The following is a 23,960-nucleotide window of genomic DNA, read 5'->3' as shown; positions in this document are numbered from 1 at the left end:
TACAAAATAAAGTCGGAAGAACACAGATTGCAAGCAAGCATGTGCAAACAAGTGCTCGCACAACCGCAGTTGATTTCATTTTCCGGGTTGCGTCCGTTGCTGGAGCGGCTGAGAAGAGTGCGCTGTCATTACGAGACATTACTAGAGCGGCCTCTAGAGGCGAAATAAAAACTATCACTTTGTAGAATTTGTTTTGACACGTGATGTGAGGCTGCGCGCTGCACAGAGTGGGTCACTTCAAAAAGGATTTAAAACGGACAACACAACGGTATGTTATACAGTGTACAGTACACCACAGTACATGTTTTCATATAACTATAAAGTAATTAGTTTGTTGACTAGATGCTGCATTAGTGGAGAACAGTATGTTTGCCGTCAAGGCTGAGAGGACGCTAACATTAGTAGTACCTCAAGCGGTTAAAACAATGTGAAAAAAAAAAAAAAACAACAACTGTATGCCACGATTGTTACCATTCATTTGCATTAGTTTATATCTATTTGTTCGCTGTTATGCATTCATTATCCGGCGAAGTTGCATATTTAAACTGTATTCTCATCATACAGCGACAGAAGCATAACAAATCAGAAATGTAGCCTATTCAATTTCGTTTTTTATCGGCACTGTAACATATTTTGATTAGATAATAATCAATTTTTCTAAAATAGAGCCAAATAATGTGTGAAAGTATACATATAATAGACCCATGCTATGCCTTTGTGTGTTAAGAAGATGGTAATTTTTAAGCATGAGTTTGGATTTATATGAAATAGTAACATTTTACAATAAGAGTAGCCTACATTTGTAATATTAAACAAGGTTAATAAAAGTATTTTTCATTTTTAATTTCAACATTTACATTTTAACATTTTAAAGTTGTCTCTTACATTAGTTATAATGCACTATAAATTAACATGAACGATCAATGTATATTATTAGTATTTTTTATGTATAAAAATTACAATACACATTTAGCTATTTTTTTAATTTAAAGAAACAAAATGTAAGAGAGTTAACTGAACACAATCTTGCTGCTCAAACTGTATAGAACAATTTTTAATAATTTTTTTTGCTCCTTTTGTATTTTACATTTACTTGTACTTTTACTTTCAATACTTAAGTACGTTTAATATATATTAAAAAAAAATACTTTTCATACTTAAGTACAAAAAATATCACATACTTTAAAACTTTTACTCAAGTAACATTCTAAACAGCAACTTTAACTTCTACCAAAGTCATTTTCTGGTAAGATATCTATACTTTTACTCAAGTATGCTTTTCGAGTACTTTATACACCACTGGGTGATCTGTAAGCTACTTCTTACAGTCAATCCAAAGTTTAATCAAATTTCAAACAAAAAAAAAATCAAAACAAAATGATAAATTTCCACACATTTTTTTTTAAACATTCATTATCTCTTATACAGCCATGTTTATACTCATTTAATGAGAAATCTTACTCGTATTATATCTGTGATTATCACACATACACTGGTGGAATTTTGATGACAAAATAAGCCCCATGATTTCTTACTAGTACTGTTTAATCATGTTTTAAAAAACATAATAATGCATAGAATATCTGATTTACTTGGTCATTTGACACAGTTTCATCCTTGTCTTATAATATAGTCCAAGCATGGCATAGAGCGGCTGAGTAAATGTGGTCTGGACTCTGTGGATGAGGCTCATTGTGTCTGAGACGCTGTAGAAGGACAAAATCCCTGCGCTGTGATCCACATACACTCCTATTCTACTGGAGACATTGACTACAGAGAGTTCAGTCTCAATGTTATTGTGAAAAAATGAGCAACTAGAGGGAGTGCAGTACAATCTCCAGGACTGATCATTACGTCCAGCATCAATCTCAGGACCTAGTCCCTTCCTCCTGACGCTCTTATATGCCACTGCTATATCTGCTCCTGATGTCCCATCTCCACTCCACTCCACCTCCCAGTAACAGCGTCCAGTCAGACTCTCTCTACACAACGCCAGCGTCCAACAATCAAATCTGTCTGGATGATCAGGATACAGCTGATATGTATCAGCGAAAGCGATCTCTGTGTTTCCCTCAGATAGACGGAGCCAATAATTCACTGAGTTTGGGTCCAGAGTCAACGGACGGGAATCTGATGATTAATATAAAAATGAAAATTACAACAAATATTCCATCAAATTTAATATTTTTAGGTAAAAATATTGCATGAGATCTCTTTGTTGCTCTATTAATGAAATAGTTCACCCCAAACTGTAAATTCTGTCATTTCCTCATCTTCATGCTGTCAAATTATAACTTTCTTTCATTTGTGGAACATAAAAGTGCTTATTATGAAGAGCATTGGGGTTAAACATTGACTTTCATTGTATGGACTAAAACACTAAGACCGCTCTCAAAATATCTTCCTTTGTGTTCATCTAAAGAAAGAAATTCCCTTTAAGAATTTAAAGTTTAATATCAGAATGTCTGCACTTACAAAACTTTACATTTCCCAGTGACCAAATGTGTTTTTCAATACTGTAAAGTGACTTCACTGATGTGTCACAGATACAGCTATAAACTATAAAGCATCTGTTTATAATTTTCATTTAGTTTGTTGCAGATCATGTATTTTAAATAGAGTAAAAACAATTCTTGAACTGAATAATACCATTTATTTTCACACAGTCAAAAGAGTCAAACTCTCCCACTAGACTGGATTTTAGACTTGTGTGTGTTTTTGAGTTAACTCACACTGTAGAAACTCCTCTCTGGTCTGATATTCAGGAGTCTGAATGACCTGGACAGTTTTCACTACAGAAAACAAAACACATCTGCAGTTTAATTCTCATGAACAAATTAAACAATATTTAATGAATGGAGCTGAACTCATTTCTAAAAATAATGAGTTATTCACCTCTTCCAGATATCTTTTCTGTCTCCTCGCTGCAGAACTGCTGCAGTGTGTCTCTGAGCTGAGAGACAGATTTCACTACTTCATCAAAGGACAGATGAGAACTGACAGTGAAGCCATCTGTAGATCCAGAGAGAGAGACAGACGACAAACTCTACAGACACAAAAACAAAAACACAAACTCCCTGTAATTCCAGAAGCTTGTTAAAGTCCTCAGTGTTTGAGAAGATCTGTGTTACCTGGAGGAAATGAACATGATCCTGTGTTTGTGAAAGCTGCTTCATCTCAGCGTCTCTCCTCCTCAGATCATTGATCTCCTGCTCCAGTCGTTCTTCAGCTCGACTCACTGCAGCTCGTTCCTGATCTCTGATCAGCTGAATCACCTCAGAGCGACGTCTCTCAATGGAGCGGATGAGCTCAGTGAAGATCCTCTCACTGTCCTCCACTGCGGTCTGTGCAGAGCGCTGTTACACACATCACAATCACACAGTGGCTTCAGTGGGACTAGAAGAGCTCCAGCACTGGAGGAAAGTCCAAACTGAGACTCAAACTTCTTCTCCAAACTCACCTTATGAGACGCCACAGCCTCTCTCAGCTGCTGAAGATCTTTCTCTCTCTGCTGGATTCTCTGCTGGATGTTCCTCTGTTTCTCCTCAAAATGACTCTGCAGAAAACAGAAATATTAATAAATCTGAGAAATGCTACACAAGAGTGAACATATTTAATCACATCAGTTTTCCTGATTGAGAGAAAAGCACATAATGAAAGTGGAGAGGAACAACATGAACTGTCATTGAGATCCAGTATGAAGCAGTACCTGTTTCTCAGTCCTCGCTGCTGCAGTTGATACAGTGTCATGATTTCTGTGTTCATCCATCAAACACAGAATACAGATACACTGCTGGTCGGTACGGCAGAAAATTTTCCGCATTTTACCATGTCGAGGGCACACCACATTCCTACCTAAAACCACATACACATTTGAAAATAATTTTAAATTGTTAAAGTTCTTTAAATGCTGTAGTCACCGTTTGTTTCCCAAAAGTGAGAGGAGAAGATCTAATAGCAAGCAGTATATATATTTGTTAAAAAACACACACAGAAACACTGAAGGCAAACTAAAATGTAAGAGCTTAACATTAGAATGTCAAGACAAATTTGACAATCAGTGAATAAAAGAAATAACCCAGATAGTAAGCAACCATCGAAACAATGTAAAAATCAATGTTATTGCTTCAATGTTAACCACACTGAATCAACATCACATTTGCACATGCAATTAATGTTGAAAAAATGTTGACATTTTATCAAAAAAAAAAAAAAGATAATGGCATTGAATTAATGTTAGATAAAGATCAAAGAAAAGCAAGATCTGCCGAGATCTTCAGAGATTTATTGTCAACTTTTATCTTCAGTTGATTTCAGGCTGTGGCTTTAAGTCAGCTGTAGTTCTTGTGTTTCATTTTCTGAGCGTGCAAGCATGATGTTAAACCAGCTTTACATTGTAACAGTGAAAAAGACCCTCAGCGTTTCGCAGTGCCATTTCTATGCAAACTAGGCGGCCGATCGTTCTGTTCTACTACAAGTCGCTCCATCATCACGAGCAAAACTGCTGACTATGAATGAAATGGACTACATTGTGTTAGTGAGATTTGTATTAAGAGTTCAAATGTCAAACTTTCTAGCAGATCTCCATGAGTGAAGAGAATGATGGAGTATTTTATCACTTCTACAATCATCTGAAAAATCCGCTGTTCAATGAATCAGTCATCTACTCTGAACACAATGAGAACAGCATGTGATCCAGGATTGGATAAATAAACACCTACAGGTCCTTCTCAAAAAATTAGCATATTGTGATAAAAGTTCATTATTTTCCATAATGTAATGATAAAAATTAAACTTTCATATATTTTAGATTCATTGCACACCAACTGAAATATTTCAGGTCTTTTATTGTTTTAATACTGATGATTTTGGCACACAGCTCATGAAAACCCAAAATTCCTATCTAAAAAAATTAGCATATTTCATCCGACCAATAAAAGAAAAGTGTTTTTAATACAAAGTCAACCTTCAAATAATTATGTTCAGTTATGCACTCAATACTTGGTTGGGAATCCTTTTGCAGAAATGACTGCTTCAATGCGGCGTGGCATGGAGGCAATCAGCCTGTGGCACTGCTGAGGTGTTATGGAGGCCCAGGATGCTTCGATAGTGGCCTTAAGCTCATCCAGAGTGTTGGGTCTTGCGTCTCTCAACTTTCTCTTCACAATATCCCACAGATTCTCTATGGGGTTCAGGTCAGGAGAGTTGGCAGGCCAATTGAGCACAGTAATACCATGGTCAGTAAACCATTTACCAGTGGTTTTGGCACTGTGAGCAGGTGCCAGGTCGTGCTGAAAAACGAAATCTTCATCTCCATAAAGCTTTTCTGCAGATGGAAGCATGAAGTGCTCCAAAATCTCCTGATAGCTAGCTGCATTGACCCTGCCCTTGATAAAACACAGTGGACCAACACCAGCAGCTGACATGGCACCCCAGACCATCACTGACTGTGGGTACTTGACACTGGACTTCAGGCATTTTGGCATTTCCTTCTCCCCAGTCTTCCTCCAGACTCTGGCACCTTGATTTCCGAAGTACTTTGGACCACTGAGCAACAGTTCAGTGCTGCTTCTCTGTAGCCCAGGTCAGGCGCTTCTGCCGCTGTTTCTGGTTCAAAAGTGGCTTGACCTGGGGAATGCGGCACCTGTAGCCCATTTCCTGCACACGCCTGTGCACGGTGGCTCTGGATGTTTGTACTCCAGACTCAGTCCACTGCTTCCGCAGGTCCCCCAAGGTCTGGAATCGGTCCTTCTCCACAATCTTCCTCAGGTCCGGTCACCTCTTCTCGTTGTGCAGCGTTTTTTGCCACACTTTTTCCTTCCCACAGACTTCCCACTGAGGTGCCTTGATACAGCACTCTGGGAACAGCCTATTCGTTCAGAAATTTCTTTCTGTGTCTTACCCTCTCGCTTGAGGGTGTCAATGATGGCCTTCTGGTCAGCAGTCTTACCCATGATTGCGGTTTTGAGTAATGAACCAGGCTGGGAGTTTTTAAAAGCCTCAGGAATCTTTTGCAGGTGTTTAGAGTTAATTAGTTGATTCAGATGATTAGGTTAATAGCTCGTTTAGAGAACCTTTTCATGATATGCTAATTTTTTGAGATAGGAATTTTGGGTTCCCTTTCAGTCGGTCACGTTCGACGTACGTCAGTAGTGACCGACAAATTGGGATATCGCTTAGAGAGCCCTATCAGCTTCGTGTGAACTAAAACAAGCCAATGGAATTGGCGTGCGATATTTGCATAATGCGCACCGCCCCCGACAGGTGTATATAAATAGGAAGCGGATGCAATCGCACTCTGTCTTTCGCTTCGGAGCCATACACTGGTGTCCTGCTTCAGACTTCAGTAAAACTGAAACTAAAACTGCCTCAGAAGAGGATTAAACAGCGAGCTGTTCGTGTTGGTAGTGAAGGCACTCCAGCGAGGTCGCGAGCTTCCGAGGAGCCGAGCTATAAGCTCTCAACTGCTGTTGTAACAGCAACACTCTAAAAGTGTGTGTGCGTGTTGCGATTTGGGCCGGTTCCTCGGTTTGTTCAGGGAGTGGTGTACCTGAGCACATCGCGTCACTCCCTGTGTGCTTCAGCACAAGTGAGCTGATCTTTCCCCTTCTAAAAGAGCTTTACAGACGAACCCTGACAGTATGTCATTTCGTCTGTGCGTTACTGGGTGCGGTCGTTCCCTGGTCCCTGCTGATGGGCACAATCGCTGCATCTCGTGTTTGGGCGTTCAGCACGCTGAAGCAGCTTTTGTGGATGGTTCATGTTCCCATTGCGGGAATATGACTATCGCGTTGCTGAGGTCTAGACTCTCCTTCCTGAGGTCTCAGGAAGCGGGGGTCCCCTCTCCTATGCCCCGTTCGACCGATTTTCCGGCCCGGGCCGGAATGACGGTTCGGCGGTGTATAGGAAGGGTGACCTGAGGATTACGGTCAGGGCTTCCCCGCCGAGCGGAAACGCTCCGCGGGCCCCTGCCGCCTCATCAGCACCGCAACCCGTCGTGCCGCCGTTGGTTTCCGCTGGGCCCTCTACGGACTGTCCAGCCGTTACCTTTGGTGCGCCTGCGGCGGACCGGATGTCGATCTCTGCATCGAAAGGTGAGCCAGGGTCCTCGGGGAGGAAGATCCGGACGCGCTGCCGCCCTCCGGGACGGTAGCGGTGGCCGAGTCGGATCCCGAGTTGACGGCTGTGCTTTCCCGGGCCGCCTTGTGTGTCGGGCTCGAGTGGAACCTTCCACCCTGTCCCGGCCCATCTCGGCTGGATGATTGGTACTTGGGGGGGGGGCATTCTTCCCGGAAGTGCACGATGAGGTGACCAGGTCTTGGCAAACACCGTATAGTGCTCGTGCAAGGCCCGGTCCCTCGTCCGCCTTCACCTCCCTGGACGGCGGGGAAGCCAGGGGGTATGCGAGGATCCCGCCAGTCGAGCGGTCCGTTGCGATGCAGCTGTGTCCAACGGCCACTGGCTGGCGTGGTGAGCCGCGTCTCCCGTCCCGGGCCTGTAAGTTCTCAGCCGGTCTGACTGAGAAGGCTTACAGCGCCTGTGGGCAGGCTGCCTCAGCCCTGCACGCGATGGCCCTTTTGCAGGTTTACCAGGCAAAAGCGCTGTCGGAGATGCCCCAGGAAGGGCCTGACCAACAACTGCTTGGGGAGCTGCGCGCTGCCACCGACCTTGCCCTCCGGGCGACGAAGGTGACAGCACGCGCTGTTGGTCATGCGATGTCTACCCTGGTAGTCCAGAAACGCCATCTCTGGCTGACCTTGGCGGACATGCGGGAAACCGACAAGCAGCGGTTCCTGAATTCCCCCGTGTCCCCGGTCGGCCTCTTCGGCGACGCGGTGGAGAGCTTCGCCCAACAGTTCTCCGCTGCACAGAAGCAGGCTGAGGCTATCAAACACGTCATGCCACGGCGGTCCGCTGCTGCCTCCACCCACCCGCCCGTGGCTCAGCCTCAGCCCGCTCGTCGCCGAGGGCGCCCGCCTGCGTCGTCCTCCGCCCCTGCTGGTTTGGCAAAGCAGCAGCCTACACCAGCCAAGCAGCAGGGTGCCGGTCGCGGACGTGGTGCCCAGCCCGTCTCAGCCAAGCCAGGTGGCAAACGCAAAAGGAAGTCTCGGACCTCATTCTCCTCGCGACAGCCCCTCCCTGGCCGATTCCTCTGAGGAAGGACCTCCTGACTCAGAGACGGGGCACCCTGTGGCACCCGCGTCCCGATCTGTGGAACCTCCACGTGTGGTCCCTGGACGGGATGCGGAGGTTCTGAGTGATCTCCCGCAAGCGGTCGTAGACACCATCACTTCCGCTAGAGCTCCTTCCACTAGGAGTCTCTACGCGCTGAAGTGGAACCTGTTCGTCGAATGGTGCGCCTCTCGCCGAGAGGACCCCCGATCATGCTCGGTCAGATCTGTGCTTTCCTTCCTGCAAGAAGGGTTGGAGCGAAGGCTGTCTCCCTCCACCCTGAAGGTGTATGTTGCCGCTATCGCTGCACATCACCACGCAGTTGAGGGTAAGTCCCTGGGGAAACACGATCTGATCGTCAGGTTCCTGAGGGGGCAAGGAGACTGAATCCTCCTCGCCCTTCCTCCGTACCCTCTTGGGATCTGACCCTGGTTCTCACAGCTCTCCGGGGTCATCCCTTTGAGCCTTTGCGATCAGTCGACCTGAAGGTTATGTCCCTAAAAACTGTCCTTCTGGTCGCATTGGCTTCCCTGAAGAGGGTAGGGGACCTGCATGCGTTTTCGGTCGACGAAGCGTGCCTAGAGTTCGGGCCCGGTGATTCTCACGTCATCCTGAGACCCCGGCCTGGATACGTGCCCAAGGTTCCTACCACTCCCTTCAGAGATCAGGTAGTGAACCTGCAAGCGCTGCCCTCGGAGGAGGCAGACCCAGCCCTGGCTTTGCTCTGTCCCGTCCGCGCTCTGCGTGTGTACGTGGACAGAACGCGAAGCTTCAGGACCTCAGATCAGCTCTTTGTCTGTTACGGAGGCCAGCAGAAGGGGAAGGCCGTCTCCAAGCAGAGGATGGCCCACTGGATAGTGGAGGCCATCGCCTTGGCGTATGAATCCCAAGGCGTGCCTTGCCCGCTCGGGTTGAGAGCCCACTCCACCAGAGGGGTGGCCTCTTCCTGGGCGCTGGCTCATGGCGCCTCGCTGACAGATATCTGTAGAGCTGCGGGCTGGGCGACACCTAACACGTTCGCTAGGTTTTATAGCCTACGTGTAGAGCCGGTATCTTCACGTGTACTCGCATCTACTAGTCGGTAGACGTGTTGTACCCGCTCTAAGTGTCGGCTTGCAATGCCATTCCCGCCCCCTGGGCCGGATACATGCATACTTTTCGCTCCAGTCGTGTTCCCCGCTTGGCGAACCCTGTCGAGTTCCTCCGCCTCCCCCTTCGGCTCGGACATTGCGGAGTGTCTGATGCCAGGCCTACATCCGTCGCTGACGCTGTCTGTTGGCTGGGGCCCATATGTCGTGACCCCTCTACGTGAGCGGTCCCATATGTGTAATTGTCCACGGGTCTAAACTCCCTACGGCGAGCCCGTGTCTTTCCCTTAGCAGAGCCAGCTCTGCTGTCACCTGTCAGATGAGTCTCCCCCTACCAGGTGGAGCCATCCCAGGGACCCCATATGCGTACTGCCCCCCGGGCCAGTCCATATGTGTATTCTCCACGTAAACTCCTCCCCCGTTGGGTAGGTAGTGGCCTCCGCAGCGTCCCTTACGGGTTCGCTTCCCCAGTGTAGTCTAGTTTACTTAGTGGGTATTCGGTAAGACAGCAGTAAACTCTCTCGGCGTAAGCTCGCCCCCTTCACCGTTCCAGCTGGTGCTATGGGTAGCCGAGCTTGCGCTGGGCACTGGAAGGGGTTTCGTAACTGTGGCACTTTAGTTGGGATCCCAATTCGTCGGTCACTACTGACGTACGTCGAACGTGACCGACTGAAAGGGAACGTCTCGGTTACAGATGTAACCCTCGTTCCCTGAAGGAGGGAACGGAGACGTACGTCCCGTCGCCACAGTTTCTGTACCCTCGCTGTAGTGCGGACACCAGTTGTCTCCTCAGCGAAAAACAGAGTGCGATTGCATCCGCTTCCTATTTATATACACCTGTCGGGGGCGGTGCGCATTATGCAAATATCGCACGCCAATTCCATTGGCTTGTTTTAGTTCACACGAAGCTGATAGGGCTCTCTAAGCGATATCCCAATTCGTCGGTCACTACTGACGTACGTCTCCGTTCCCTCCTTCAGGGAACGAGGGTTACATCTGTAACCGAGACGTTTTCATGAGCTGTATGCCAAAATCATCAGTATTAAAACAATAAAAGACCTGAAATATTTCAGTTGGTGTGCAATGAATCTAAAATATATGAAAGTTTAATTTTTATCATTACATTATGGAAAATAATGAACTTTTATCACAATATGCAAATTTTTTGAGAAGGACCTGTATTTTCATCGCAAACTCCTCACCTGAGTCAGTGCTTCTGGGACGTTGTACAGGAGCAGCTTGTTCTGTATAAAAAGATATAAACCGGCATGTGATCAGCTAGAGATAAAAAAAGCAGGAAAATCCGGTCACGCCCCCGGCACTACTTACTTTAAATATATATATATATATATATATATATATATATATATATATATATATATATTTATTTTTTTTTTTTTAAATCACATTAATATATATACTATATCTTATATTGTAATAATACATTCTATTGTCCTGTAAAAATAAAAAAAGCAGCATTTAATAATCATTATAATAATTAACATATTACATAACATAATATAATAAAAGTAATAATAAAATTGTTAAAGTACCTGCCAAAAGTTTGTAAACAATTATGAATGATTTCAAAATAAATCTCTTCCGCTCACCAGGGCTGCATTTATTTGATCAAAAATACAGTAAAAAAACAGCAATATTGTGAAATAGTTACAAATTAAAAACATGTTTTCTATTTTAATATATTGTAAAATGTAATTTATTCCTGTGATCAAAGCTGAATTTTCAGCATCATTACTCCAGTCTTCAGAGTCACATGATCCTTCAGAAATCATTCTAATATGATGATTTGATGATCAAGAAACATTTATGATTATTATCAATGTTGAAAACATTCGTGCTGCTTAATATGTTTTGTGGAAATGATGATAGTTTTTATTTTTCAGGATTCTTTGAAAAATAGAAAGTTCAATGAACAGCATTTATTTGCGTTCATCAAATATATGAAATTTACTAAAGAGAAATATTTTGTAACATTTTAATTGTCTTCACTCACTTTTCTTCACTATAATACATGATGAATTAAAATATTATTTTTTCCCTCTTTTCTAAATCTTACCATTAATGTTTGAATGGCATCATTGTTTCCACAAAAATGTTAAGCAGCAAAAACTGCTTTTTAACATTGATAATAAATAGTGAATGTTTCTTGAGCAGAAAATCAGCATTTCTGAAGGATCACGTGACACTGAAACTTGTCTCTGTAAACAACAACAGAATTATAAACGACTCTGATGACGAATGTTGCGTTCCCAAATGCAGATTATAAAGCGTCACAAACGCAGTAATATTTACAAGTGTCTCGCAGAGGAGCACATCACGATATTGATGCTAAAACGATATGTATTATAATTGGTATTATATGTTAAAACCCTTACTTATTAAGTGTAAATGTGTTTAGTTTGTTTTATTTTCTTGCCAATCGGATGTCTAGGGGAAAAGGGAAGTCGAGGATCTAAGGGAGAGAAGGAAGAAGGCGTATGACAGTGTGAGCTGGTGAACTGTATATTAAACACATAGATTTGTGCGTTTAGTTGTTTTCAAATCTCAAGCAGAATAACTCATTTATAATGTGAGCGTTTCTAGAATTTCTCCCTACTTTGAGAGCTCAAGTGGACAGCGCAGCTCATGCGTTCTGATAAGATACTCTGTTAGCATGATCTAACCCAGTGAACACACAAGGCAGTGCTGCACAGACACTATAAATCTATCTGCTGATGAACGAGGACACCGCGAGGACACCGTGAGGACATCGGACAGTGCTCCGAGTTTCCAGGCAACACTCGGAGTTCTGCTGGCAGCGAGGGAGTTTCCTGTTGAATTTGTGAACGGAAACACATTTTCCGTTTTCCATTTTATTCCATTTTGTTAGTACAGCTGTCGATGACGCTAAACAGCTCATTCTCTAGCGAGCGTCAGTGTGCTGTAGTTTAACTGCTCAACTCTCACTATCTGGCCACTGTTACACAAACAATACGAGAGTGGATGTCTGTTTATCACAACTGACACGCAACAAAATGCTTCACGAAAAATAAAGCACAGATGAACAAATGACGGAAGCACAAAAAAAATTAACGTACAGTACACAAGAGTAAATACAAACAAGAGTTTGTTGTTAATCTCCAACAGAACAGCAGCTCAGGACAATCAAAACACAGTGTTACTTACATGAGAAGGAATCAAAGCAGCATCTGTGTCTGTTTTCAGGCCTTCCTGCTTAGCTCCAGCGCTGGAAAGCTTTTCTAATATTAACACAGTCCTAAAGCGCTTGCCCTGTCATAACCCTTCATTCCAGCGATATTCTTCTGAGCTCTTTAGTATTGTGTAAACTTACTACACCAAACATAGCAGCCAAAATGTATTATTATAATAACATTAAATGATTGGTGTTGTGCTGCTGTGACTTCACCCTTGCAGGCTCGCTATTGGTTGATTCAGAGGTTGAGGGTGGCCATTTTGAGTTGACATCATTGTAGTCCTTAGTTCACAACACTTAAGGATCGGTCTTATACTTCACTAAAGGTTGCTTTTAGCTTCTTTATAAAAGTCTCCTACTCTTAGAAAAGTTCTACTCTTTACTAAGAATTTTTTGACACTGAAGTCAAAACTTAAGACTATTCTTAAGAGCATTTCTGAGAAGTTGTATACTTACGGCACAATTGGAATAGAGGTGGAGGTGGAGGGTAAACATGCATCTGCTTGCTTGTTGCTCCTTGTTCTGTATAAAAAGATATAAACAGGCATGTGATCAGCTAGAGATAAAAAAGCAGGAAAATCTGGCCACGCCCCCGGCACTACTTACTTAAAACATATATATATATTTTAAATCACATTAATAGATATACTATATCTTATATTGTAATAATACATTCTATTGTCCTGTAAAAATAAAAAAAGCAGCATTTAATTATCATGATAATAATTAAAATCTCTTCCGCTCAGCAGGGCTGCATTTATTTGATCAAAAATACAGTAAAAAAACAGCAATTCCTGTGATCAAAGCTGAATTTTCAGCATCATTACTCCAGTCTTCAGAGTCACATGATCCTTCAGAAATCAGTCTAATATAATGATTTGATGCTCAAGAAACATTTGATTATTATCAATGTTGAAAACACTCGTGCTGCTTAATGTTTTATGAAAATGGTGATAAATAAAAAGTTTCAGGATTCTTTGAAAAATAGAAAGTTCAAAGAACAGCATTTATTTGCATTTATCAAATATATGAAATTTACTAAAGAGAAATATTTTGTAACATTTTAATTGTCTTCACTCACTTTACTTCACTATAATAAATGATGAATTAAAATATTATTTTTTCTCTTTTCTAAATCTTACCATAAATGTTTGAATGGCATCATTGTTTCCACAAAAATGTTAAGCAGCAAAAACTGCTTTTTAACATTGATAATAAATAGTGAATGTTTCTTGAGCAGAAAATCAGCATTTCTGAAGGATCACGTGACACTGAAACTTGTCTTTGTAAACAACAACAGAACTATAAACGATTCTCATGACGAATGTTGCGTTCCCAAATGCAGATTATAAAGCGTCACAAACGCAGTAATATTTACAAGTGTCTCGCAGAGGAGCACATCACGATATTGATGCTAAAACTATACATCATGTGTAATCCAATGGAGAAATGTGGTTTAAATTTCTTGTTTATTTATTTTTTATTTGTTATAATTGTTATTAAATGTTACAACCCTTACTTATTAAGTGTAAATGTTTAGTATTATTTTTATTTCTTACCTTGTGTGTGGCCAATCGGTCATCCAGGGAAAAGCACTGTTAGTTTGTGTTAGATTAGTTTGTGTTAGAATAAAGTCTCTTGTAGATTTTTAAAAGAAAGTGTCTCGTATTATGTGCTTGTAAAATTGAATGTCTTAAAGTGTCGATCTTAAAGTTACCGTGCTCTAATCAGTGTTTTCACGATTGTTGGATATTTATATCTGCTACAAGAGCCTATTACGGCTCGAGCAAATAAACGCTGGACGACTCAGTTGCTCGGTCGTAATCTAAACAACTCTTTATAATTCTCTATAAATATTTCATTTGAGCTAATTTTACTTCCTAGGGTGAGTTCCATACAAATGCAACACTAATTTTTGCATTCACAAACATTTAACATAGTGTAACAACAATTCTATTCTATTGAACTATTCTAAATATTCTAATTAGTCCTCATTTGTGTTGTCTTGTATATTATGTATTTAGCATAATCAGTGTTGTACTTAACACAATGGCACGGGGACACTTGCAATAAGTGGTGGTCTTGCTAAATGTTCTGCCCCAAAATGACAAACTTCAGTCAAACTTTATATTATTTCCCTCTGTAATTCTGTCTTGCTGAGCTTTGCAACTGCATTTGGAACTCTGAACAAAGACAGTGAGAGGGGAGATTACATGTCTTCAACAGAAATAATAAATAAATAATAGATTTTAAAAACTCTGAATATTATGTATAAAAGACTCACCCTTTGTGTCACAGTTTATTCCAAGTTTTTCTGTAAGCAGCATTTTAACTTGATCTTGTTCATTAGGACCTCTCTTCTTGTTGTTGTTGTTGAACACACAGTATCTCTGATCATATTTCTGAAGGAGTGTCTTTAAGGGTTCATTATCACTGAAGAATTCTTCTATTGTCGAGTCATCCTCTAGTAGTCGATCTCCTCCAGTGAACAGAATCCAGGTTTTCTCTATGTGCCTTACTCCCAAGACCTTCTCGATATTCTCCACAGTTTTTCTATCTCCTTCTGTGAATCTGTCAACTTTGATGACCAGCAGAAACACACAGGGACCTGATTCACATTTCTGCAAAACTTTTTCATTTATCATCTGAATCTTCTTTTCATTCTGCTCTGTGTCAAGGATTCCAGGTGTGTCATAAACCACGATCTGTTGTCCACAGACAGTCCCAGATTCAGCAGCTACATCTTGTGTGACTGAATTAACGCTTTTCTTTGATTTGAAAGCTTCTCGTCCCAGTATTGTGTTTCCAGTTGCACTTTTCCCAACTCCTGCTTTTCCAAGTAGGACCAGATTCAGACTTTTATGCATTTCTGCCATTTTAAGGCCTAAAGGTAAAAAGTGCTGTAAGACAAAAATGAACACACATGTAACTAACATCAAAGAGCTGAAAATACAACGGATCTAAAACTATGCATCCATATTAGTACCCGTGTGATTTTATGATCTTAATTTATTCAGGGGTGGCAGATATACATTGTCCATCTATTTTTTATATGCAACCTACTTATCTGTTAATAATCAGATCAATGGCCAAAGTCTCAACATGTTCTCCAACCAATACGCCTATATAGGTCGTTTGTCACTTCCCTGAAATATGACCTATAGGAGCATTTGCTAAAGTTGCGCCCCTCTTGACAACTGGACACTTTCATTTTAATGCATTGTTCCCTTTTATCTGCGTTAGGGCTGCACAATTAATCGAATTTCTAATCGCGATTACGATTACGGATGCCACGATTTCGTAATCGTCCAAAGGCGCGATTACAAGGAAAAATATCCACTTACATTATTCTGCGTGTTTTGAGCATGTTACGTTGTGAGAGGCGAATCACGACTACTTCAGAATGTAAAAGGTCTATCCCAGCATAAAAGAAGCTATCAGTGACATAGGTGTATGCTGATGGGGAAACACCAGGACCCGCCATTTTTAAAAAGCCGTGTACACAGGCCCGGTACTAGGTTTGCTGGACTGGGGGGGCAATCACAAATTTTGGTAGGGCAGCATTTTCTAGGCTAATATTCATAGCTAACTTATTGTAACTGTTTTTTTGATTCATCAAGAATCGTCTTGTGGCTAACAAATTATAGGCTATAGCCTAATTTGTACTGGCTATTGCTTAGTAGGCTATGTGAATTATTTATGGACATAATCAGGGGTGGAGCCAGACATTGTAAACTTTCGTGGCTTAGCCAAAATCTATATTTGTCCAATGACATTTTAATTTACTGACATGAAAGGAGCTTTTTTGTAGTATTCTTGATTAAAGTTCATAAAATGTACATTATTTCCCACTGGAATTAGTAAAACTATGTTTGGTGTAACTCATCTAGGGGGGTCTGGGGGCATGCCCCCCCGGAAGAAATTTTTGTATATTTTAAGGTTAAATGCATCAATCTGGTGCACTCTGGAAGCTCAAAACTGAGAGCTTCAACCCATGTACAGAGTGCAAATTGACCAAAGAAACAGCATTGTACCTGTTAATGAAAGAAGGCTCAAACATCTTTTTTGTTGTGATATAGAGTCTCAGTCTACATTGTATTTTAGGATGCCAAACAATTATTACAATAATATAATAATGTTTTAGGCCTATATAATTATTCATATGACAGTATTGTAACGAATGCACTCTAAAATAAATTACAATTTTTATTAGTTACTTTACACAACAGGGAAATTACAAAACTTTTGTACTAATTTCTAAGATAAAGCCTTGTGCTTTTATTTTGATCACACAGATCACCAGCTGATCGTGTGAGTAAATGTGCACACTTCTCTTTAAAACACACATCACAGAAACCTCAAACCTGAAAGATTCGGGGCTCCAGCCCCTTTAGCCCACCCCTAACGCCGCCCCTGGACATAATGTGCGAATTATTCATTGTTAACGAAATTACTGAGGAAATGTTCGCTGACAGCTATTTCAGCATGCAGAAAATATGTTCGGCTGATGCAGATGTGATCCTCATCGTGATATTTTTTTAGGCTACTTGCTTGAAGATTAGGTGTACACTGACGTATTTTCTGATTAATGTTCGTTACTTACCAGTTCGCATGTTTTTGGATTTTAAGTCCATTTTTGTGAGATTAAATATCATTATAAGCATAATATTCACTTTTTTTCTGTGAATAAAGTGGCCGATAAGATAAGACGTTTTTAATGTTTATGTATGCCTATTCATTTTTATTGTTGGCTGCACATTTCTGGGGGGGCACAAGGAAATTCTGGGGGGGCAATGCCCCCCCTAGCCCCCCCCCCCCAGACCCGGCCCTGCGTGTACACAGCCTAGTGTTGTCAAAAATGTTGATATTTCGATATGTATCGATACTGAAATATCTGAAACGATACCAATACTCCTTTCTGCAATATCGATACACCGATACCAGCTGCGCGAGCTTGCTCTCCTCTCTGACAGCGAGTTGAGACGCACGCGCCTCCTCTCATTCACAGCTCAGACACATAATAAAGCCGCCTTTGACATTCAAGTGCCAAAATAACCTCCTTTTCGCGGTTTATTAATGGTCAAATACACTCAGAGAAACAATATCACAATGCCCATCTTGGTGAGTATGAATGTAAAACAGTTCAGGAAGGATGTGTCCGTGCGTTCGTCAGGTCTTAAAGGGACAGTAGCCGAATAAACGTGCTGCTCTCTATGTTATTGTTAATCAACAGACAAACAGAAAATCACTTACTGCTTTTGACTGATTCATTTCTGTAACTTTAATTGATTAATCTGTATTTAATTACAATTACAATGAAGATTATCCAATGTTATTTTACATTTGATTACTTTGTTTTTTATTCAGTTTCTTACCTGATTACTAGACCTCCCTGAAAATAGAAAGCAGTCTATTTAATTTCTATCTTTATTCTATTGTATTTGTGCTATAGTTAGTAATTTGTTCATTTGTTCTTATTTTATTACTGTTTACTTGTCTTTTTTAAATTCAATTTACCATTTGAAATCAAGCTTCCTTGTGCTGTGTGTAATATATTGCAACAAAATTACCCCATTGTAAAAACAAATACATTGAGTTAGCAAAATATTTGTGAGATAATTGTAATGGTAACTGATCAACGTTTATTTATGAGAAAAGCTTAAAAGCTTTATCATATAAAGTGATCTTCAGAAGAAATTTGACTAATAATAAATAAAAAATATTAAAAATATCTATATGACAGTATATAAATTGTTTTTTTTTTTTTATCATAATATGATATCAAAGTTAGAAATTCCTGTATTGTGACAACACCAGCCTATATATTTACTCCACAAACTAACTCTACAAACATGGAAAAGAGTGATAGATGGACCTCTCAACCGTAAGCTGAGGAGAAAATTCAGCGTGACTTTGAACAGACCAAGCAAAACATGATTATTCGTTCAAACAATGATATAAGCTATTCAAAACATCATTCAATGTAAATTGTGATAATCGTCATTAATAATCGCAATTAAAATTTCAAGGGAATAATCGACAATTATGATTTTTGTCATAATCGTGCAGCCCTAATCTGCGTTATATTTTGGGTTTCGCATAGCTCAAATGGCAGCACATTGCAATAACAATATGCAATCATGTAATCGTGGGTTCGATCCCAGGGAACACATGTGCTATGTGTATATGAACTATAAATTTACATTATTATATATATATATTTACAGCAGAAACCGACAAGCACTCTTGTTGTTGTTTGTGTACACAACCCGATAAATCAGTTTTTTTGCAAATCAGCGTGCAGTATTCAGGTCAGATGACAAGGCTGCTAGTCACTATAGCTGTTAAATTGCCAAACACATACTTCTTATATACTCAAACATTGATCACATTTGGAATAAAAATAAACTATCGGCTAATGCAGCCATGTTGGCCAAATTATGAGTAAGAAATTATTAATTAATTGCTTAGCAGGTTCTACAGGCTGTGTAGTCTGTTAGTTCACCTCACCTCCAGATCCGAGTCATTCTTTTTATTTGTCACCTCACATTTATCACGTTTGTTCCACCAGAAAGATTAGTTTACCTCTCGTGTCTTCAGGTTCAAGTCGTCAATTCCATCATCAGTGTCTGATCTGGGCAGTGACAGCCCTATAGGCAGTCTTGGAAACAGAAATGATTAGTTCGCCTCTCGAGTCTTCGGGTTCGAGTCGTTCATTCATCCCGTCATAGCCCCACAGACTGAATGCAGTCCTTCATGTGAAAAAGAGTCAGATTCTGTTACAGAAGTGCAAGACAAAATTCTCATTCTCAAAATTCTCCCCACACCCTGACAGACAGCTTTCACGATAAACTATAAAGACCTTTATCCACGCCCATTGCTCCAACCTGCAGAAACTCACACTTGGATGTTTGAGATGGAGGAGGCATGACGCGCACAAGGGGCTTTTGCAAAAGTTGTTCATAAACATGCTTTATTTTTTAGTTCCACTAAAATGACACTAGTAGCAATGTTCCCTCTAATTTCAAGATTTTTCGTGGCAAGGAGCCCTAAATAATCCCCTTGTGAGATCATTTTTCTCAGGCCCTGTCCCAAATGGCTCCCTAAACACTTGTAGTTTTTCTTCAAGTCTGCACTTTCGTGACGTAACAGCGCTTTGACGTGAAGAAGTCTGCTGCAGAGCTCGGGAAAAATGTGCATCAAGGGTACATATCGATCACAAAGGGGGAGCTCACAAACACACTTCTGAAACCTAAAATGATAAATGGGACAGCCTACAGTACGGTCTCACAGACTTAACAGACATTTGTAAGTCATTGGCCCTGTCCAAAATGGCAATCTAAACCCGCACGGTCTTCCTCTGAGTCCGCACTTTGACAACGTAATGCCACTTTGACGCTCACGAACACCCTTCTATGATAAATAGGACAAATTTTCTTCGTTTGAGTTTGCATACTTCTTTTGCCAAAGCATAACACATCCACCCTGTCGACATAAAATATGCCGGAAGTGATTAGAATACAATGTTTTTAAAAAATTTAGGTTTAAATATAACAAATTCTCTTCAACAACCAGACTAGCTATTTAGCTAGTCACAGTTTGTTGTGAGCTAATATGCTAACTGAATCTCAAAATGTCCGCCCTGTCGGCCACTTAAGACTCGATTGGGTGGACATACACATGACAGGGTGGACATAGCATTCATTTGTAGTTAATATTGCAATTTATAGAAATGTAATATTGTAATTTATAGGAACATCTACTGTAGATAATATTTTGTAATTTATAAATGATTTATTGTTTGTGTTTTTGTTATTGTTTGTGAATGTATATCTAGATTTCTTTTCAGAAGTGTGTTTCTCTCTGTTCAGGATATGGCGTTTACATGAGGTTTTTAGTTAAAGGTGCAGTCCGTGAGTTTTCCCTCTTTGTCGCCATCTCTGTTTGAACCCTGAAATTGCTGTTATTTGTGGAATTATCATCTTTACGTGGGTTGTGCATTAGCACGGCTCCTCAGCGAGGAGTTTTGCGGTGGTATATGTGGGCTGTCTATCAATGCACCTGTTGTCATAGATGATTGTCGTTTTGAACTTGTTGGATTACAAACCGGCATATAAAGTTTAATTACATTCCAGCTGCTGTAAGAAATCCTGCATCCACACACAGGCAATACAGCCTGCTAGCCGGAACTCCTGTATGTATACAGACATGATATAATGACGCAATGACAAATGATGGACGCTCGAATTTCCGATGTAAACCTACCAGTACTTCTCAAATTATAAAACATTACTACAAGTTTACTGTGGTGAATCGGGCTATGGTAAGGAGATCGTTTTGAACACTGGCTGGTTATGTACCTGCTCAAAATTGATTTCGGATATTTCTTAACCAAAACATTTTTACAGACTGCAGCTTTAAGATGTATTGAATCAATATGAATTAAATTAAAATAAACTAAAATGAATAAGTGGTGGGGGTGTTGAATAAATAGAAGTTGAAAAAATGTTTCATTGTCATTTTGCTTTGTGTGTTCTGCTTTATGTGTCCACCCCTTCATGTGCTGATCCACCCTGTCATCTTGGTATTTTAAAATAATACAGTAGTCACAATTTGAAGTGGATCAAAATACTTAATCAAAGTTGTCCTAAGAACTAAGTTGTCCTATAAGAAGAAGGTTTTAGGACAACTTTGATGGAAGGTTTTGATCCACTTTAAATGTTGACTACTATATTTTAAATAATAATTATATCATACCTAAATAATCCAGTGTGTTCAGTAGTTAGGTGTGGGGGCAATAACATGCAAACAAAAAAACTGCATCCAAATATCATAGTTTTCTCAAAATACGAAAAAATACATGTGCAAATTGAATGAGTTTCTTTAAAAACACAAAATTTGCATAAAATCTTTTATGCATTTATAATTTGAAAGCAAACAAATAACACTGTTTAGGAAAGGGATGTCATACATTTCAGCATCTTAATATTGCACTTAAAACCTATTTAACAGTAATTTATATGTCCACGACAGGGTGGGCATGCCTTATGGTTTATGCTATAAATAATGGCCCATAATTATCTAAAAATATGTGTGGGAGCTCAGCCATATAATTTTTTACAGTACTTAAGTGTCTACTATTTATGACAAGACATAAAGCAAATGGAAAATTAAAACCAAAATTTGAGTATTGTGAGGGTTGAAAGACACTCTACGGTGATACTGACCCAATTAAGGATAAACATTTATTACAGATTTGAGATTCACAATAAACCACGATAAAATGTCCTGACAGTTAGTATTTTTGTTTAAACTTGAATTTCCAAGACCCACTTTATATTAAGTGGCCTTAACTACTATGTACTTACATTTAAATTAATCATTTAATACAATGTACTTATTGTGTACATACATGTTATTACATTGTACTTATATTTTAAAAACACCTGCATGTAATTACATCTGTAATTAATTTCTGTAATTACATTTATAATTACACTGTTGACCCATCCCTTACACCTTAACCCTACCCTTAAACCTACCCATACCAGCAAAGCTTTCCCTAACCTTACCTGTATCCCACCCCAAAAGCTGCAAAAGTGTTTTGCAATTCAATATGAACCCAATAAGTACATTGTACTTGTTTTTTGATGTAAGTACATAGTAGTTAAGGCCACTTAATATAAAGTGGGACCAATTTCCATTAAAACCATGTTTGATTATCATGATTTAAAAAAAATCCTGCCCAGGCAGCATCAGTCTGATGCATGCAACGTTGTTTTTTGTGCCCCAGCTTCTTAGTGATGTCCAATATTGTGCCAATGTGTACATATTCTGTGTTATTTTTAGGCCCCACTAAAGTCATAAAAACATTGTAAAGCACCAGTTTTCATGCACTATATTCCAAGACTTCTAAAGCCATTCAATAGCTTATTGCCTACAAATGAATATTTAAGTGAAGTAAGTAAAAACTCATCTCTCCTCAGTCATTCTCCATTCAGCATTCAAACAGTGCATCACATTTGGTTATGACATGAACATGATTAAACTCACTCTAAGATCAATGTTCCCATTATTATTCTTTATTTATTTATAGTCCATGGTTTTGCATAAAATGTCGCCGAAGTTTAGTTCTGTTTTTGAATCATATGATCTTTCTACCAGGTAACGTTAGGCTATATCTGCTACCATCATTTAACACAACTTTAACATTCACTCAGCAGTTCTAAGATTTCTTAAAAAAAATATTTAAAATCAGAATCATAAGAGTGAAGGTAAAGTCATTATTAGACACATATTAACTTACCTTTAAAAAAAATTCTCCGAGATGTTTATGAATTTCTGGTCAGCTTCGAATTGCGCTCGAATCCTGAGAAGAAAGGCTCGTTTTTGAAAGTGGTAGTTGTATAAACGTGTTTTTGTATGATTGAAGGTTAAGTAGCCTACTTAAAAACACGTCTTCATTTCCTGAAATTAAAAATGTAGAACACATTTTCTTCACTGTAAAAACAAAACAGTGATCATGACGAAGCCCAGTTTTATTAACAACTTACCAGTGTTTGTTTTGGCACCCCTAGAATTCAGAATACGTCTTCTAATTAAAAGTACATATACAGCTAAGCTCGCAGAAGGAAATCAATTTCATATAAGTACAAGACGATTCTACACCGGAAGTCTGCAGTTATTATTCCGCGGGCTTATTTCCCTAAAAATACAGATGTACACCTGGCTGCAGCCTGCATAAGGGGGCGGCGCTGCATGTGTCACCCCGCCCCATACATACTCTGATTGGCTCGATCGTCTTTCATAGGCATTCATGATAGAAAATGTGTCGGTGTAGGTACTGATGAGCAATGTCATTAATCCAGTATAACCTGTAACTGAAAGCTGTGCAGTTTCACTAGTCCTCACTGTAACGCACAGAGAAACATAGCAAAAAGCCTCTGAGGCTACTTAAAGGGATAGTTCACCCAAAAATGAAAATTTGATGTTTATCTGCTTACCCCCAGGGCACCTAAGATGTAGGTGACTTTGTTTCTTCAGTAGAACACAAATGATTATTTTTAACTCCAACCGTTGCTGTCTGTCATTCAAATAATGCATTTAAACGGTAAGACCATCTATAAGCGTCAAAAAAACATGCACAGACAAATCTAAATTAAACCCTGCGGCTCATGACGGCACATTGATGTCCTAAGACAAAAAACGATCCGTTTGTATGAGAAACCGAACAGTATAATTTTTTACCTCTAAAACACCACTATGTCCAACTGCCCTCCCCATCTGGTTAGTGAGGTCTGAACGCACCAGTGATAACGGAAGTGATCTCTTGCACTCATTAAAGCAAAGCGCAAGACATCAGTTCCGTCAACAGAACGCGTTTTTTGACCTTACTAACCGGATGTGGAGGGCAGTTGGACATAGTGGTGTATTAGAGGTAAAAATGATAAATACAAAGTCACCTACATCTTGGATGCCCTGGGGGT

The 23,960-nt window shown here is 40.1% G+C and overlaps 1 protein-coding gene across 2 annotated transcripts; it reads right to left on the bottom strand.

Moving 5' to 3' along the window:
- Positions 1–1,219: 1,219 nt before the first annotated feature.
- On the bottom strand, positions 1,220–23,189 carry LOC125264202 (tripartite motif-containing protein 16-like). Of its 2 annotated transcripts, none has more exons than XM_048183409.1 (12): positions 23,028–23,189; positions 22,781–22,941; positions 19,060–19,226; positions 14,759–15,374; positions 12,931–12,996; positions 10,463–10,504; positions 3,710–3,855; positions 3,461–3,556; positions 3,132–3,356; positions 2,896–3,046; positions 2,733–2,792; positions 1,220–2,130 (listed from the first exon to the last, which is right to left on the bottom strand). In XM_048183409.1, the coding sequence occupies exons 4-12, from the start codon at positions 15,348–15,350 to the stop codon at positions 1,589–1,591; spliced, it is 1,920 nt and encodes a 639-aa protein (XP_048039366.1). In that variant the 5' UTR covers positions 15,351–15,374; positions 19,060–19,226; positions 22,781–22,941; positions 23,028–23,189; the 3' UTR covers positions 1,220–1,588. The 2 variants fall into 2 exon arrangements, with proteins under 2 accessions (XP_048039366.1, XP_048039365.1); XM_048183408.1 differs by having other exon boundaries at positions 22,781–22,843.
- Between the last annotated feature and the right edge of the window lie 771 nt (positions 23,190–23,960).

Source organism: Megalobrama amblycephala, linkage group LG3, assembly GCF_018812025.1.
Source record: "Megalobrama amblycephala isolate DHTTF-2021 linkage group LG3, ASM1881202v1, whole genome shotgun sequence".
In the NCBI taxonomy this organism is placed as follows: domain Eukaryota; kingdom Metazoa; phylum Chordata; class Actinopteri; order Cypriniformes; family Xenocyprididae; genus Megalobrama; species Megalobrama amblycephala.
This window is presented reverse-complemented; position numbering and strand designations above follow the sequence as displayed.

Coding starts and splice junctions, on each gene's coding strand:
- LOC125264202 (XM_048183409.1), bottom strand. CDS start 15,350: ATGGCAGAAATGCATAAAAGTCTGAATCTGGTCCTACTTGGAAAAGCA. Junction 3,856..10,462: donor TCCCAGAAGCACTGACTCAG/GTGAGGAGTTTG, acceptor ATGTGGTTTTAG/GTAGGAATGTGGTGTGCCCT. Junction 3,357..3,460: donor AGGCTGTGGCGTCTCATAAG/GTGAGTTTGGAG, acceptor TGTGTGTAACAG/CGCTCTGCACAGACCGCAGT.